This window comes from Stylophora pistillata, chromosome 10 (genome assembly GCF_964205215.1).
Source record: "Stylophora pistillata chromosome 10, jaStyPist1.2, whole genome shotgun sequence".
Lineage (NCBI taxonomy): Eukaryota > Metazoa > Cnidaria > Anthozoa > Scleractinia > Pocilloporidae > Stylophora > Stylophora pistillata.
In genome coordinates this window covers 13,629,833-13,647,151 of record NC_142528.1, presented here as the reverse complement: position 1 = coordinate 13,647,151, position 17,319 = coordinate 13,629,833, and the positions used below count along the sequence as shown (strand labels likewise).

General features: G+C 37.8%; 3 protein-coding genes across 6 annotated transcripts in view; 1 reads left to right on the top strand and 2 right to left on the bottom strand.

Moving 5' to 3' along the window:
• The window catches only part of LOC111338621 (uncharacterized), a 21,705-nt gene extending 21,093 nt beyond the window's left edge, over positions 1-612 (bottom strand). Inside the window, exon 1 of the mRNA XM_088734842.1 lies at positions 406-612. Coding sequence (XP_088590968.1) covers positions 406-481 — 76 coding nt within the window. The 5' untranslated portion in view covers positions 482-612. The remainder of the gene's footprint in view (positions 1-405) is intronic.
• Positions 606-8,668, top strand: LOC111338637 (uncharacterized). Of its 4 annotated transcripts, none has more exons than XM_088734846.1 (4): positions 1,515-3,199; positions 3,981-4,105; positions 5,773-6,530; positions 6,789-8,668. In XM_088734846.1, exons 2-4 carry the CDS (start codon positions 4,024-4,026, stop codon positions 6,984-6,986), a joined length of 1,038 nt encoding a protein of 345 aa, XP_088590972.1. In that variant the 5' UTR covers positions 1,515-3,199; positions 3,981-4,023; the 3' UTR covers positions 6,987-8,668. The 4 variants fall into 4 exon arrangements, with proteins under 4 accessions (XP_088590975.1, XP_088590972.1, XP_088590974.1 ...); XM_088734848.1 differs by lacking the exon at positions 1,515-3,199 and adding an exon at positions 3,228-3,451; XM_088734849.1 differs by lacking the exons at positions 1,515-3,199; positions 3,981-4,105 and adding an exon at positions 606-1,462.
• Positions 8,324-17,319, bottom strand: LOC148721898 (uncharacterized). Its single transcript, XM_088734845.1, has 7 exons — positions 17,132-17,319; positions 15,570-16,183; positions 14,147-14,317; positions 11,891-12,073; positions 11,208-11,354; positions 10,333-10,611; positions 8,324-9,395 (listed from the first exon to the last, which is right to left on the bottom strand). Exons 1-7 carry the CDS (start codon positions 17,247-17,249, stop codon positions 9,348-9,350), a joined length of 1,560 nt encoding a protein of 519 aa, XP_088590971.1. The 5' UTR covers positions 17,250-17,319; the 3' UTR covers positions 8,324-9,347.

Sequence of the window (17,319 nt, the reverse complement as noted above, 5' to 3'; positions counted from 1 at the left end):
ATTTGTCACGCATTTGAGCAGCGATGAAATGATGAGGTCCCCGGCTGGAACACTTACAGAAGCTCTCTGGTTTTTTCTTGTTTTTTGATTTCTCATATTTTTCTGTACGTGGTACGTTTGTGAGGAACGTTTGACATTTTTCGTCGTCTCCGGGGCAGTTAGAAATCGACCATCGAGAAAATCATCTTTTTCCCTTTCGATAAAATGTCTGGTGCTGTGCATTTTCAAATTAATGAGGTTGTCCTGCTGCACAACTGCATTGGCATCTATTAGATGCCGATCAGAGAAACTTCAAACATAGAGTTTTGAAGTAGATTGTAAAAGTTGCTATTTAGGAAACGACTTGAAACACTCTTTTACCCTTACGTTTTCCTCCTGGAAAAAAAGTGCACGATCCCAACTCACCTCTTAACATGAAAAGAATAATACCGATTGCCATCACATGGGAAGCACAGGATCTCTTCATCTTTACCGTCGCCATTACAACAAAAGTGAGCTTGTTATAGACGAAAGTTTCGACAAAGATTTTCTTCAAAATGGCGGTTTGGGATTGCGTGAATGGCGCTCACGTTGGGAAATATCTGCACCTTGCAGAGATGATCTGCGGGTTTCCAAGGCCTCTTTACACTACAGGGACTGTCAAAATAATTACCTGACAGCTTTTGTTTGTTGTCAATAATTCCTTAAATTTCTAAGGGTTGAGTTATTTTCACCAGCCCACAGTTCTTCACGTATCAGATTTGACGTGATTCTTTTTTTTTTTTTTTTAATGGACTTAACCTTCTACTCTTGCTTAACTTGTAAGTCTCGATTCGTTACTTATCATCTACAAACAAAAATGATATTTTTCCTATAAATTATTTGTGACTTAATTTCAATAGAAACGTTAGGCTGAAAGATGAACTATTTCAATATTTACTGAGGTTTGTTTAAAAAGTCTACGATAAAATCAAAAGCTGAGTGGAGCGGGTAGGAGTGAATTAAATTGTCCTGCACAAACTTAATTGAACGATGTTCATGGTGTTATGTGTTCAGTCAGTTTTGGTCGTGTTCGCGGAAAGAGTTTTGTTCAAAATACTGTCAAATAGAAAGATATGTTAATACATGAATCTACAGGGGTGAAAACAAACACACAAAAAAGCCATGAATAGGTAGAAAAAAGCAAGGATTAATGAAGATGCCACAGACTACGTTGAATTGAAAATGACAAAGTTGAGAAATGAAGGTTTGAAGGTTCAAACCATACCAGTTTCTTCAGAGTGTGTTAAGAAAGTAACTCAAGCTGAGAGGAGTGTACATAGAAAAGTTTAACTAAGTGATGCGACATCCTGTCAAATTTACAAGTGCGAAGTGTCGACTGAAAAATTGAAAGCCACGTACCAATTTCTTCATGCATTCAAGAGGCGCGCTCCGCGCTAATTTACTAAATGAACAAAGTTGAACAAAGGATCTCATTTATCAGGTATTGGTATAATTTTGTTACTTATATCTTTGAAGGCGACTTTCTTAACAAAAACTGAATCATCCTTAGCTGTGTATACTGTTGTATAACGAGCTGAATTTTGAAAATTTCTTACGGATATAAATCACTTATTTCGACGTTATTTCCTACGTTTCTTTCCGTTTGAAAAGACCATGTTCTTGCATACGTGATCGAGTAAAGGAGCTTTCACTTAATTCTGGAAACGACTGTTTGGATGGTTCTCACGAATATGAACAATGATATAACTGGCGGTGACATCTAGTGGAAATCAATTAACCGGCCCGTTGTAGGACAAACCGGCATGCAAATTAGATCAACGCGTTTTCTAGACCGTAATAGTTTTTACTTGCGACGGAGAAGGGCTCGGGTCGTAGTAAGTGTCGTAAGATCACTACCAACCAACTGAAGATCGTAAATCAGAGTTGTAAGAGTTGTCATGTGAAGCTTGACGAAATTAGAGTCAGGAGAATCCGAACGGTGCTACTGTTTTCATCCGAATTTGCATATGAGTAAGGCGCTTATGATCGAGTCAACAAATAGATTCATCCAGTGTTGCCATACAACTGTTCAGTAAATAGGTTACAGGTGACGTCAAAATGCGGCAAGAACAAAAAATGGCAGAGGAAGCGCGCCCGAGTATATCCGCACTGTTGTTCTTATCACATTTCGACGTCTTTTGTGATCCATTAATTACGGTACAGACTCGTGGCAACATGGAATCTATTTGTTTTGTATGATAACAAAGCGAAATGTTGTTTAGTGGTGACGTCATCTATACGTCTGTCCTCTAATAGATCGTAAGTGATAACCAATCAGAATAGGTGTCAGCTGTCATAAAATGAAAATTAGATGATTGGAGTTGCAAGTAGAAGCAGAAGAATCAATCAATGACCATGTAAGTCTTTAGGCCATACTATCGCCCACGACTCCAGCAATTTTTCCTTCATAGATCACAGGCGACGGAGTCACGAGCGGCATCGGTACGGCTACTTTCAATTTCATTGACGGCTGTTCACTGGTTAAAACAAATGTTGTACTCATTGACACGACGGGCAGCAATAATCTTAAAAGTAAACACAAAATTTCACAGGTACATGTCAGATATTTCCTAGGCGCCAACTTACTCAAACTTACACTCAACCTGATGAAACTTGCAACAGACAAATTCACTCTCAAACTGATGCTATTTAAGATGGTTTCTCTTATCATACCACGATTATAAAAACTTGATAATCAAACAGTTCTAGACACTTAGTCACAGCCCCTCCCGTAAAAAAGGAATAATTCATTTAGGACGTGAAACCTTCCGATTCGCTAGGTAAATTACATTGTCCTAAATTTTTATCAGCATTGAGAATTTTTTTAAGCGCCAGATAATGTTTTTTAGAATTTTGCTGAGAAACTAAATAATTTTTTCCCTGGACACATTTATAACCTCATTTGCAGCCACGCTCTCTCACGAAAGATAATTTTTTTCCATTCTGTTTTGTTTTTGTCTTTTTTTTGCATTGAAAGATTATGCCTAAGGGCACAAAGAGGAAAAGATAGGGTTTCAAGCACCTGCAAAACCCTTCATAAGAAAGAAATAAAGAAAAATCAACAGAAAGTGTTGATGAAGTTGCAGTTTTAACCATCAGCCCTGAAGGTTGTTAATGTCTAGCTCACGGTTAAAAATCATGCATTATGAAGCAAAGCCCGCAAGAACTAAAAGGCGAGGTAAGATGTCTGGTCGAAAATTGCTCAAAGGGTTGAGCGCTTTTAGGCAAAGTATGAATATAAAAAGCCATGTTTTTGTTTGAGCAGCAAAAAGCTTGAAGGAAGAGGCTTTACAAGTAGATGAACGTTTACCAAAGAATACTAAAGGATACATTACGAATAAATAGTCTGTAATAACTACTAGTTGTGCGAATGGAAAAATGACTCAACAAAGGGATGAACGCTTCTAGGCAAAGCAACGAATATAAACAGGTATGTTTTGGTTTGACGAGAAAAATGCTTAAGGCTACTGGTACTACAAATAAACGAAAGCCTTTGTAAATAACTAATTACAAGGGCATAATTCCCACTTAGCACTGACAATATGTTTTCAACCAGTGCCAGGTGAAGTTAGAAAATTTTGCAATGCTTCACAAACTCTCCGAGACAGTTCTAAGAAAATTAAATTATTTCGTTGTTCACCTGCCTTCTTTGGCCGTAAAGCGAGATTACGAAGGAGTTTATTTAGTACCCATATCCCTCTCCACCCGATTTTCAACCGAGTGAGATGTTGGCACTAGATAGGAAAGGTGGAAAAAAACATTTTAAAAAAAGTCAAGGCACGAAACATCTGCGTGCCCCGAAAGAATAAATGTTTCAAAACAAAAGCTCTGACAGAACCATTAGCATCGTTAATAAATATATTATGCAACCTGTAAGAAAAACATTTTCAGACTGACAGAACGTAACCACATGTAGCTTCAACAAGTTGAAGTAAGGTCTAAACAATTTATTTCTCCAGGTCAAATTGACACTTTTAACTGCTTTATCGCCAAAACGCCGTGATGGCTTTCAAAGACATATCAGTGAAAATTGCAAGCCATGTGGTAATAATGACAATACTTGCTGCTACAGTTTGGATGTCAGGTAAGGTGTAGCGGTGTTTCAATGACTCTGCGGTTCAATTCGCCGTTCGATAGACTTTCGCCGTTCTGTTTAACTTGAAAAACAACCGTCGATTTTGTGGCTGAATTCAAATATGTGTTCCTCGGTACATTTCATACTGCTTCCATGAAAAGGAATTATTATTATTGTTTATCTACGATCTATTCAGCGCGTGAAATCTCGGTGAAATTGAGCTCTTGGGAAGATAACTTTGGCCTTATACTGAACAGAGCTTAGGGCAATAGAACTTGATGATCGCATGAATCTTAACTAGTTCAAACCATTACTCTTAATTCAACTTAAAACCAAACCACCCTTAAAAACATCAAACAGTTATTAAAACAGGGTCTGCCAGGTGGATATTACTTAACATATTCAAATAAATTGGATTCATTGAGTGAACTTGATAAAAACGTCCTCTCGATTATTATTAACTTGATCTAACTTTGTATTAACGAGGATATTATTAATCTTTGAAACCCTCCTCGTCTACTACATCATGCAGCCATGACTGTCGGAATGTGAGCCCATCGTTGTTCTCTTAAACCCTGAATGCTAGGGTCATAATATAAACGAGACGAAAATCAAAATTACCAGTTCCGTTTTGGTCGTTAGTCACGTAGTTGTTTTCGAAGTGATGTCTCACTAAGCTTGAAAAAGACAACTTCTACGAGTCAGATGAATTGTAATTTTTCTTCGTTACAACTAATTTACCTTAAAATCTTTACTTCAGTAGGTATCCTCGAGCTAATTTTTGTCGAATTTAATAAAACTTAAAAACTGTCTGCAGACATCTTTTTATGACTGACGTTAGTAGATTAAACTATTTTACACATCTGATCGCGTGAGATATTGTAACTATTTTCTTCGTACTCACAAGTACGCGTTTAATAATGCCTGAGCAATTTTGTTAGTGAAATGAAAAAGGGTCTGAATAATTGATAGGGCTTAATTTGTTATTGAATCAGTTGTTTCCACCTTTAGTCAAAAACAGGCCATCGATTTACTTCAAGAAATCAATATTCTACCCTTTTGAGTCTTTCCCAAGTCTATCATGACTATAACATAATGGAAATTATCTTATCATGTAAATTGCAATTTCAATGAACCAACCAAGACATTTTTATTGTATGTCTGTATGTGGAATCTTCTCGACGGTCTAAGAAATTTGTAGCCCAAATGGACGTTAAAAGGTAAAAATATGCCTTCAGGAAATGAAGATAATTTTTCATTTATTAAAATTTATTTGGACTTCATCTGAAGTCTCGTCTGCTATCTACAACAATTTTTGCAATGACGTAATGTTCAATTTTGTAAAATGTAGTGGAGACCAGTTTTGTGTACTGCATAGTGGGCCCAATTTATACTTACAGTCACAAGATCATAGTTTTACTTTACAACAACGACAACAACATTTATTTATTCTAATTTCTAATGTCTAATGACTATTTTAACAAATTGGGCATGCCCACAGGTAGCTAGCTAATCTAGGTGGGTCATGTCTTAACTAAGAAAAAAAGTTGGTATACAAGTTTACAGAAATCAGGAAGGTTTACAGAAATCAGGAAGTTAAATAAAAAGAGTAGGTATAAAAACAAAGATACTACAAAAAAGATATATCTTTTACGATCTCTTTCACTAAACTGCAGAAAAACACAGCATTACAATTGAAGTGGAATGCAATGGAACACAGGTCACGTGGAACAAAACGATCCTGAACAAGAAATCCATGCAGTATAAAACAATGTCCTTGGCTGTGAGAAGTCTGCTGAACAAGGATCTTAAAAACGTCAAGGGTGTCACTGATATTAAAGTAGAAACATTTCTGAAGATTCACAGAGAACGGGGAACGTTTTGCAAATTCGAGTTTGAGTCCGACGTTGGAAAAGAAAGTGTCGAAGAGAAGCTTAACCATTCCCTCGAAATTGGCATGGAAAAAGCGTTGATCTCGTACCGTCGGCTGAACATGAGCCTTCTGCTGCCGGGTGTGGAATGGAAGGATCCCTTTGCTGATCACAACAGGTCTGAGTACAGAAACATAACAAAAGCGATAGAAGATGCTCTTAATGACTTCTACCAAGATACAGACAACGTCGTGGATTTTGAGGTCGTTTCGCTCGCTAAAGCAAATGGCCGCTGGACCTCAGCCAAGGTGGAGTACTTTCTTTTGGTCTCGTCAGCGTTCAACGCGACAGGAAAAGATTTGCAAGACACACTTCCAGCGTTTACAAAAAGTGACACGTATGGAAAGACGTTCCCTGATGCCAAACGGAAACAAGAACTCAAAGAGACTGATACCGAGAGTATCAAGAAGGATAAAGACAATCAGAAGAGCATATTGACAGTGAGCTTGATTGTGGTTGCAGCGATGACTATCTGTGCAGTGATGATAGCCTTCCTTATTGTGGTAAAATTATTTATAAATTTCCAGCTTGAAATAGGTCGCTTAAGTTGTTTTTCCACAATCGAATAGTCCTCTCTAGGCAATCTACATGAATCCTTTTCATTCCCAGCCATCTTTTCCCCTCCATGTTTTTCTCATGGTTCAACCTATCCAAAATTCTCCCAATGACATGGAATATTCGTGTGACAGTGAAAAAAATCTGCTGGCTTATTTTGAATAATAGAATAATAATTTTTTTTTACTTTCTTTCACTCTTAATAGGTTATCCGTCAGAATTGGAAATACATCAAAGAGCACGCACCCGAGGTCTTATTTGAATTGTACCGAAAAAGACGAAACGGGACTAAGCCGAAAATTCCCGAGAAAGCCCAAGAGGAGACCAAGACCACTGCTGCTGGCAGTGAGGATTGCATTGTTGAGTTGGATTCATTTGACAATCCAGTATCTTCTGAATCCTAACTTAATCTGTCAGATAACAGTCGGGGGGTACTCCCCCTTGTGTGTGTCTTTCTCGATCGGAGGCCTTAGATACAGTACAAAAGTAGGCGGTGTGCCTGCTAGTATAATATGTTTTAGATCTAATTTTTGACATTTCTGCCTAAACGTAGTTGATCGTTTTACTTACGGAAACTGCTTGCTTGTAATTTACTCTCATTGTAAAAGGTAACTGGTCGTTTCGCCTACGTGTCCTTACGCCAACGTGTCAGGGCAGTTCGCCAAGTGTCTGGTCGATTCCATCGGCAGAACTTGATCGACTTCTAATCGACCAAAAAGTCGTAGGGGAGTCCGTGGAATCAATTCTCGGCCGATCTTACACGTATGTTTACGGTACAACATTACTTTAAAGAAAACAAAACTAAAAGCAAAGGTTTGTAAAATGATCTACAACGTTAGCGAAGCTATCTGAGTCGTTAGGCGAAACGACCGCAACTCCTGCAAACAACAACCTACTGTTACGTATTCATCTAGGAATGTGAATCATATACTAATTTAAGTTGAAATTTTTTTGAACTTTTGGAAATAAGTCGGCATGCTCTGCGTACGGGATCGCTGCTGTCATTTGATACTGAACAGACCATTTCGGATTTTCAATGTTAAAATGAGGCTTAGTACAAGATAATATCTTATGTTTTGCGATAGAAGAGGAAATCATGTCCCCATTAACGATATGGTTATAAGGAGGGTTTGGGGCTTTGGGCGTGTTGAAAATGGCCCGTGATCCCAATTTTTGCAGTCTCGTGCAGTGCGTTGTTACCGCGATGAGTTAGATTTTGGGAATCTTTCATGTAGTTCTCGAAGAGGTTGAAACTGATGGAACCTCGCGTAGGCCATACTAAATATAAGTAATCATTCCTTTGGATGTAGGTCGATGAGTTGTGTAGACATGATAAATGATTTCATGCAAGGCTAAGGAAGTTTCTTAAATAGTGAAGCCTATTTACCAGCTATAGAAATTTCTCTTAACTGAGAAATACATTACTCGTAAAAAGGATGCCAGCCAACAGGTGTTGTGCTTACGTGTACTTGGCGTCCCTGTTTCATGTATAATATTTCATGGTGAATACAAAATGGCTGCTGCTGTTAGCCTAGCCAGTGTGCTGTCTGCTGGTTCTTACTAACAGTATATGGCATGAAGAAGCAGTGTGGCCGAGTGGCTAGGGCGCTGGACTTGTAATCTGGTGGTCCTGGGTTCAAGTGCTCCATGCCACTACTCCCTAAATTTGTTCTCTATTGCCCCCACAGTTCATGTCTTAAGCTGCGTTTTATATATAACCAACTGATCTGTCTCCAGTCAGTTTGGAGTTTTAAACACTATGTTATTTCACAATGTTTTTTTTTCCTCATTAGTTTGTATTGGCCCTGAAAAGCACCACTGCGAAAGTGCTCGATTAATGTAATTATCATTAATGTAATTATCATTAACAGAACATCAAGGCAATGATAACGTCAATTTAAAACCAGAAAGATAGCTGTATGCATATGGCAAGTGTTTGTTTGCATTTTTCTCTTTTACGCGAGTACCCTACGAAACAGCAACTACCATCAATGTAGTAAGCAAAGGAAATATTCATAATAGTAATGTGGTCATGTGAGTAGGTCGTACGAGTAAAGTTACAAAAAGGATGGTTTTACTTATCGAAGTCGTGATTTGATGTTAATTTGTTTTGTACCAGGTTTAATTGAGAAGCATAATCATGAAGCCCACACTATTTTTCTCCACCATTAAAACGTATGTATACGAATTTCCCACTAATCGCGAATGAAGACTTGAAATAGTCATCTACCCCTTCTAAAACTGTGTGCAAATAATGTGCTGAAAATTTGTCTTCAGACGCCGGCATTTTGAAAACATCTTAGTAACCTGTGCATGAGCTCGTGCATGTTCTGCGTCTGCGACCAGGCTACTAAACATAATTGAACTAGAGGAAATTGTAGCCTTTCTAAGCAAAACTTTTCCTGTTATCATCAAGCTAGAAATTGAAAAACAGGCTCACTTTCATAATTTTCCACTTTTAAATGGCGGTTTTCGAAGTAACCTTCTATTTTAAGTTGCTTTCAATAAAAAAGAGTACTTGATGAAAGAGTCAGATAAAAATATGCTTAACCGTCAAAGAGCCTGCCTCTGCATAACAGGGTTATAAGAGCCATTCCATTCGCAAACCATTCTCTACAAGTTCAGTATGCATCATTTATCATTATCACAGTGTTTTTGTACCACCATTTCCCCCCCTTTTTTTTTTCCAATTCCTACGTTGCTCCTTATGGTCAAATTTTATGCGAATTTATCACTCATCGAGACGTGAAGTGAGACCGCTTTGATTATTCTGTAGCATTGTTATCAGGATCAGATGGGCGAAGAGCAAACCTCTGCAAAAGCAAAAGACGGAAACACTCTCATTATTAAATGCATGCCATGAAAACTCTAAATAATTCCAACTACACAATCCCTTTCCTGGTAACTGCACAGTTCCCGAGGGAAAAGTTTGGATTAATAATGGATTAATTGATAGAGTAGTAATAGGTAGAACTACTTTGACAGTTCAATTATCAGAAGAGTTATCTATTCTTGGTAATCATGAGTTGCAGATCTACAAAGAGTGGCAAAAGTAGTCAGCGCGCCTTCTCTTAGTAGGTGGTCGACAACCCTCCACTCAACATGTTAAACGGAAACCTTGTAATTCATCTCTAAAACGTTACTTGAAAGTCTCTCCTTTCCTCCGAACAATATTGCAAGAAACGAGTGGCAATTGTTAAATCACTAGGCAATTTTAACACCAGGCAAGATTAAATTATTGACCATTCTTTTAAAAGCTGGAAACACTACAAACGAGGGAGAGGAGACGATGATTGAGAGTTATGGAAAAAAATTCACAAAAAATTCTTTTGCTACCCATTGTATTTCTCAAAACTTGCATCCTTCCATGTGCAAGTGGACGGCAAACCCAAAACTAGAAAAGTCCTATCACTGCTTCGAGCATGCAAACACTTCTAGAAAAATATCATATAAAGCGGGCCTGAATTTGGTTTATGAATTCACGTATACAAGCACATCATGATCACTCCATAACTGTGAGTTTGTGCCACTAAACGTAAACGTATTTTAAGAATTTTCCTTTTCGGTTTGATTCCCTTAGCTAAGTAATGTCTGATATCGTCTCTGGGAACCGCAGCCTCTTAAATAACGATTTGGAAGGATATAGGTTTCTTTAAGCGTGGCCAATGTGATTGTATCAGCACCGTACCCCCTTTCATATTAACGCAGTAAAGGCATCCACCTCTGACTGGGTAGCACCCTAAAACCCACCTTGATCACCCCGCCTAAAGGTCGGATCTCATTTTCTCGTCTTCGCCGCTCTTCGGAAATTTTCCTTTTCTGTGATGCAGTGGCGTTGAGTGAAATGCGTCTCAGCTTTCTGGGTTCGTTTCTCATTAGTTTGTTTTTATCATTTTCTTCTTCGTCGCTGGTGTTTAGTGTTCCTTGTTCAAACGCTTGGACCTGATGAAGTATCGCTGGAGTATGTTTTGACTTAGTAAATTCAGATTCATCGACTATTTTCTTTGTTTCTTCATCCTGAGGCCAATCCTACGGAAATATTTTAAAAAAAGTCTGCATGGAAGACCGATCTCACATGGCTGCCTTGTTCATCATGGTAACTGTTATGAGATTTCTGAAAGCGCTTCTATTCTTCTTGGCTTACCTTCAGTATCTCGTCAGGTTTCTATTGACAACCTACGAGAACGCATTCACTCTCTAACCTCTACTAAGAACTATTATTCGATTTTTTCGTACAGTTTCTAAGCTGAATCATCATTAAAGAACATGAATATAGAGAAAATGATCACCAACTGAGAAAGCCCCTTGAATGTCAAACGAATTCTCATTGTTAAACCATAGCTGGTGAATATAGAACAATATGTAGAATATGTACACGATGAGTTTAGTGTGTAAAGGGTTTAAGGCTTCGCGGAAAGAGTAAAGTGCCATCCCCAAGAACACAACGTATAAAAAGTCGGGATCCAGCACCCTTACCGCAGCTGAACGACACCTCACACATCCCACCTCGGGACAGATATCTTAATCTTAAGTTTCAGACTCATTGCATTTGGTTTGATTATTCAATTTGGACCAATTTGGGGCGGTGAAGACAAGTTTAGTGTAACTCAGAGCAGGTATTTTACCTCGTTGGGAGTCGACTCAGTGTTTTCCTTTGGAGGGCTGATGAAAATTAACGGTTTGGTCATTGCAAATGAAACCTTTCTTGGATGGGTGTGGTCTCCTGACTTTGTGATATTGTCCATACAGGAGCTTGAAGTGCTGTGACCACGCTGGAAAAAAATTGCGCAAAATTTTATTCACAACCGGAGATAAGATGAAATGAATCTTTTGTTATGGAAAACCTCAAAAAAGAGTTAATCATAAATAGACCTTAACACGAGAAAACTTATTTTTGAAGGAAACTTAGAACAACTTTGGAAAACTTAAATGTATAAAGCAATCGGAGAGTAACTATCCATGAGAGGTAGTGGCGAAGAGGGGGAGGAAAAAAATTTCATCGACCCTTCACACCCTAATATTAGCATTCATTTTCATCACGCTATTCTCTATACGTTTCCAATGGTGCTAACAAGGAGAATTGTTTGAAAATCAGAAACTTTTTTCAATTTGAGATCATTTACTTTATTCTCATGACTTTCACATTTGATCTAAGGTTGTTACAGTAAGAAGAGGTCAGAAGTCAATCACTCTCAGGAGTTCAAGAGCTAAACACAAGATGCAGGAACGGGTTTCCTAAGTCTTCCAAGATCTTTCTTTCGTAAACTCACTACTAGTCCTACAAATGACATGACCATTACTGACTTACCTCACAGGCTGACACGTTGGATATGACACTGGGAACAGTAGCTGGTTCTGAAAATGTGGCAGACGAGTTCTGTTCTGCTCTGTTGCCTGTACCAGTGTTCACGTAATCAGGATCGTTTAGGAGTTCCAAAAGTCTCTCTGCTGACCTTGAGGTGCCGATGGAAAATGATCGACTCTGGTATTTCTGATGATCAAAGACATACCACATGGGGATTAGAATTAAAATATCAAAGGAGCACTTCACACTTTTTTCACCTTACCAGAAGTAGTAACGTTTTCCTCATCTTGTGAAGCGAGATTTTGTCCACAGCTTTATGATAGATATTGTTTTTCCACACAGTTCCTATAACAATTTTGTTGGGATTGAGGGGAGGTTAAATTCTGTAAGGGATCAATGTTTAAACTCTTTCTGGGGAAATTGAATGATAAAAAAAAAATTATGATGATAATAATGATAATAATGATAATAATAACAATAACAATAATGATAATAAAAATTATTGAAATAATTGAAATAGTAATAATAATTAAATATAGTTGAATAAATTAAATAAGTAAATAAATATTAATAATAATAACTGAAATTAATTGATATAAGGGATATTAGATGTTTTATTACATTTAAGCGCTTCGATAGTGACGTATGGAACTTTTAGTATTATTACTGAGGCTTTTATTACATAGCAATTAAGTTTAGGACTTTCATTACTAGGGTTTCATAATTAGGAATTGCAATAGGAATTTTAATAGCCCTTATCGCATTTACGCCCACTGTACGAGAGCTCAGCGGACTTTGAAGTTTCGAAACGAGGCTACAGGTCACACAGGTAAAACTTTCAAGTAAAATCGAAGCAAACGGCTACGTTTGGAGGCATTTTTATTCATTTTCTTAAGGATACAGCGTGTTTTCGTCATGGTTAGACATTGTATTGCGTACGGGTGCAACAGTCTATTCAGTGAATCGGCAACTGACGAGATCCACAAGATTAGGATCGAAACCGCGGTCTTGCCAAACACGTTCAACTATCAAACTAGAGACGAACAAAACGCACATAAAAAACCCCTCAAATAAAGAACTTACAAACAACCAGATTAATTTACTGGCAAAAGGGCTTAAATTCATTCGAACACCCGCAAAAGGGCTTAAATTCATTCCAACACCCGCTACAAAACAAAAACAGATCAGACAACAACTATTGTGTGACTTTGATCAGTCCGCAAGGAGAATGCGTCGGAATTACATATTCCTAGGGGAGGACAAAAAAGCCCATCCCTGCTACGTAAAATCCACATGGATACCACCAATACAAATATCAGTAGCCCTTGAAAGCTATTTAGAAGGGGTTAAAAGTGACCTTTCAGTAATAGGAATTATAAAGCCAAAAGATAATTTGCTTCCGGCCGAAAGCAAGGCGCCGAGGGCCTTGAAACGTGACTCTGAGTTAAACCTCAAAAAGGCCGACAAAGGAACAACAACCGTAGTCATGAACAAACGCGACAAAATTTTGTCGTTCCTCTCCGAAATGACAGCCATTCTTTCGATCTTTCTTTCGTGATGCCAGGAAAATTACAACTAAGGATTTTAACCTTTTCCTCGGCAGAAAAGAACGCAGATTCCAGAGCTATATGGTCAGACATGGAGTGGTTCGGGTGTTTCTCGAGAAACGTTGACCCGATAGTCTCGTCCTGAAACTGTAACTCCGCGGACCTTTTACATTGCAGACACAAATACGAAAAGGGCTATTGAAAGGACTTTGGTCGTTGTATTGATTGGTTATGGCTTGCCGCCCAATCATTGTTTAGGATATCTGGGGATCCAGAAGTTTTTACTGCCATGATAATGAATGTCCTATTTCAAATCCCAAATCACGTTCCTCAACGCCTCAAAATTAAATCAACATGATATGAACAGAGACTTCTCACAGATTCTTTTTTATATAAGACACCCCAAGGCAAAAAAATGGCTTGTTCTCTTGTACTTCCAAAAAACCAAAAATACTTCAGAGGGTCGCGAGTGTTTTGGTTTAGTTTTATACTCATTTTCCTCCCCGCCTCAAGACTCATTCTCATAATTTACCACAACCACAATGGAAGGAAACTTTAATTTACTGTTTCTTAAGTAGGCGAGGCCGCCAGAGGGCACAAAAAAGATTGCTAGTTCCAAGGCAAGTTATGTCAGTATCACCCATCATTTTGGAATAACAAAAAAAAAAACAAAACAAAAAAAAAAAAAAAAAAAACACGAAGGTTACTATACCTTTACTTCCTTTTTGTTATCAAGCATGGTAGTAAGTTCATCAGTAGATGACTCAGCCACAATGGAAAGTGTTTCCCTTCTCTCCTCTTGCTGCAACTGCTTTTGGTGCTTGAAGTCTTCGATGACGCGTCTTTCATGTGTAAGAGCTTTCTTTAACAATCTGTTTCTCATCTGTTAGAAGTTTGTTAGGTAGGTAGGTAAGACTTTATTTAACGAGGGTAACATGTGACAGTAATGAAACTGATAAACTAATGGCCCTCGAAAATTAAAATTCGGAAAAGAAAGGAATTGTAACAAACGTAACAATATTAGGAATAATTAAAATAAAATAATTAACCTATATACATCATAAAATATTAAAAATATAATAAAGGATCGAATGTTAATATGTTAATATGTTATATGTTAATATGTTAAAGGATCGAAGTGCTAGTCAAGAGGATTTGAGAGGTGTTGTCGCAACGGAATTGGTTGGCTATTAAAAAAAAACTGACTCTTTCATTGAAAGCTTTCTTAGTTGTGGTCCCAAGTTTTTAAGTTTGAAATTTTCAGTGCTAGTTGAAGTTATGGCAGAAAAAAGGAAACTTGTCAGATCGTCTGGTGATTTACCGTGATTGTTAAAACTGCTAAGTAAAAAGTCCGTACAAGATGGGGAGCGCCACATAGCTTAAATAGCTTTGAAATAAAGGGAATGACACCTTTTACTGTCAGGCTGCCATATGAGGCCCTTGGGTCTATACTTTTAATCTACAATGCACCATCAAAGCTAAAATCACTTTGATGCACCCTTGAGCGTTTGCATGATCAGAACTTGCAATTTTCACCACCAAAACTAAAAGACACGGGGAATTTTTCGAAAAGTTTCGTTTTCAAAATCATGCTTTCCACTCATTCAAATGCCAAGCCAGTGCTTTCTCATCTATCCATTTTAGAGGGCTCTCTGGAAAAGTTTCATTTCCAGGAGACATTTTATCCGAACTAGGTTGACATAATTTCTCTTCAATATTATTACAATATCAAGAAGGCAAATTATAAGAATAAAGAGGAGTATTGTCAAGGGAAAGGTTAAGAGTTAGTTCTTATTACCCGAGCGGGAGGTCTGTATGGGAGAATCTTGACCGAGGTCGCCAGTACAGACCGAACGCAGTGATTCTCCCATAGATACCGACCTAGCTCGGTTAATAAGATGTTTATTTTATGGCTGTGTCTTATATGCCAATTTTTTATATTCTTTGTACTTTTTTTTCTAGACCGGTCCAGATGCCGGTCTGGATGGGAAGATCTAGACCGCTTTCAATATTGATTTCAGTCAATCAAATTAGTGAATTCGGTAGATCCCAGTCCTTGTGAGACACAGCCATATAATGAGTTCTCGTTAACTAGTAGTGAACAAAATTCTCGACCTTTCTCATCCTGAACTTACCAAAAGACCAAGAATGAAGATGAGAAGAACAGCAACAATCACTATACCACCGAAAGTAATTATCATCCACAGCTCGATCATGATCATAGATCCTTCAGTGTCCTCCGTTTCTCCAGTTCTTTGGTCCCGCGGTGACTCTATAACAATATTCTTCAACGTAAAATTTCCCAGCGAACCCGTGGACGAAGCTGTGATAATCGCCTTTTGCAGCTCTTCAGGGGAGACGTTTTCATTTCCATTCACAAATACAACAAAGTCCGTTATCACACTTCCTCTATTGAACCAGCGCACTGCACACATGATGTAACCAGTAACAGTGTTTTGTAGAGAGCTGTCCAATGCCCTCTCGAGGGAGTCTTTAAGAACTTTGTACTCGTCGCTTTTAACATTTGAATATTGGGGCTTGTAATCGATGTTTGTGATGGCAAATCGCCCTTTAAACTCACTTGGACTAACAATGTTTCCTTCCAGGTTTGCGTTTAAATCCTCACGGTCTTTAATTGTCGATGCAATTGATGACGTTGGCGCCGTTATTGTTGGAGATGGTGATATTGGTGTTTTTATGTGTGATACATCGTTTTGATTTTGACGGCCTTGTGATAAAAGAGGTAAAACTGAAAAAGAAAATGTTTGATACCCGACTCAAGGTGGCTTTTTGCGTTACAACAACTTAAGTAATTAAGTGACTAATTATTAAAAAAAAACCGCGGTCTTTTGAGCCTTTGACTTTGGCAACACTAATTTGCCCAATCATCTTGACTTTGCTTCAACCACTCATTTCTAAATCCCCTTAAAATAATGGTTGGATTACATCTTGTCGTTTCTGACTGCACGATTATTTTGCATGTATCTTGACACCTGCAAACAGGTCAAACTTAAAAGCAGGATTGTTTTGACATTTCATATCGCATACTTAGCAGGCCGACAGAAGATAACTACGACATCTGTTATTAAAGTTTTCTTTCCTTTAAAATTAACTCGATGACAACACTGATCCGAAAATGAAAGGGCTAGAAAATTTCAATAAAAAATTTATGCTTTTAGCTGAAATAACTTTTTCCTAAAGTCATTGCCTTCTAAAACAAGTTAATAATGATAATCTGTAAATGTTTTGAATCTGCCAAAAAAGCTTTTTCGATGAGACTACGAGACTACGAGGCCGATTTGCTAGGGGCGAGCTAAGATTTTCCATAACGATATGGTGCCAATTTTTCATTTTAGAAGCATATCCAAAAAAAAAAAAAAAAAAACATGAGAAACGGTATAATTCTCTCGTGTATTTAAAAAAATTTGGTTTGCGTAATTTATACATTTTTTATGGCTTAATCAAAATACAACATTTTGTGAGAATCTTTAAGTAATTCATCTTGCGAAGTCTCAAAATTTTCTGTATAGACCCTGAATTCTGCATTTGCAAATCCCTTTCTTTTACAACTTAAAAGAGTTTGCAGAATCTATGTCGTGAGGTAACAGTTACGCATGAAAAACACGGAAAGAGGTTGTAGAATAACAAATCCCCACAACAAGAGACGAACAAATAAGGCTTATTGTAATTCACCTACCTTCAGCCAACAGAAGTAATTTCCAACACGTTTTGGGATATATCGCCATACGTGATCGAACAGATATGCAGACGTTTGCCTCCAGGTCCGCCAAAGATAAGATTCGACTGGCTAACATCAAAGCGGGTTTCGTTTCCGTAACTTGCACATGAATTCACAAAAGATATTTAAATTTTGTGGCCTAGCCG

Excerpts from the sequence above, each read along its gene's own strand:
- LOC111338637 (XM_088734846.1), top strand. The coding sequence starts at position 4,024 with ATGGCTTTCAAAGACATATCAGTGAAAATTGCAAGCCATGTGGTAATA. Across the intron at positions 4,106-5,772 it reads TGCTACAGTTTGGATGTCAG|AAAAACACAGCATTACAATT; the intron begins GTAAGGTGTAGC and ends ACTAAACTGCAG. Across the intron at positions 6,531-6,788 it reads TGATAGCCTTCCTTATTGTG|GTTATCCGTCAGAATTGGAA; the intron begins GTAAAATTATTT and ends CACTCTTAATAG.
- LOC148721898 (XM_088734845.1), bottom strand. The coding sequence starts at position 17,249 with ATGTTAGCCAGTCGAATCTTATCTTTGGCGGACCTGGAGGCAAACGTC. Across the intron at positions 16,184-17,131 it reads ATTACTTCTGTTGGCTGAAG|TTTTACCTCTTTTATCACAA; the intron begins GTAGGTGAATTA and ends TTTCTTTTTCAG. Across the intron at positions 12,074-14,146 it reads ATAACAAAAAGGAAGTAAAG|AAATACCAGAGTCGATCATT; the intron begins GTATAGTAACCT and ends TTTGATCATCAG.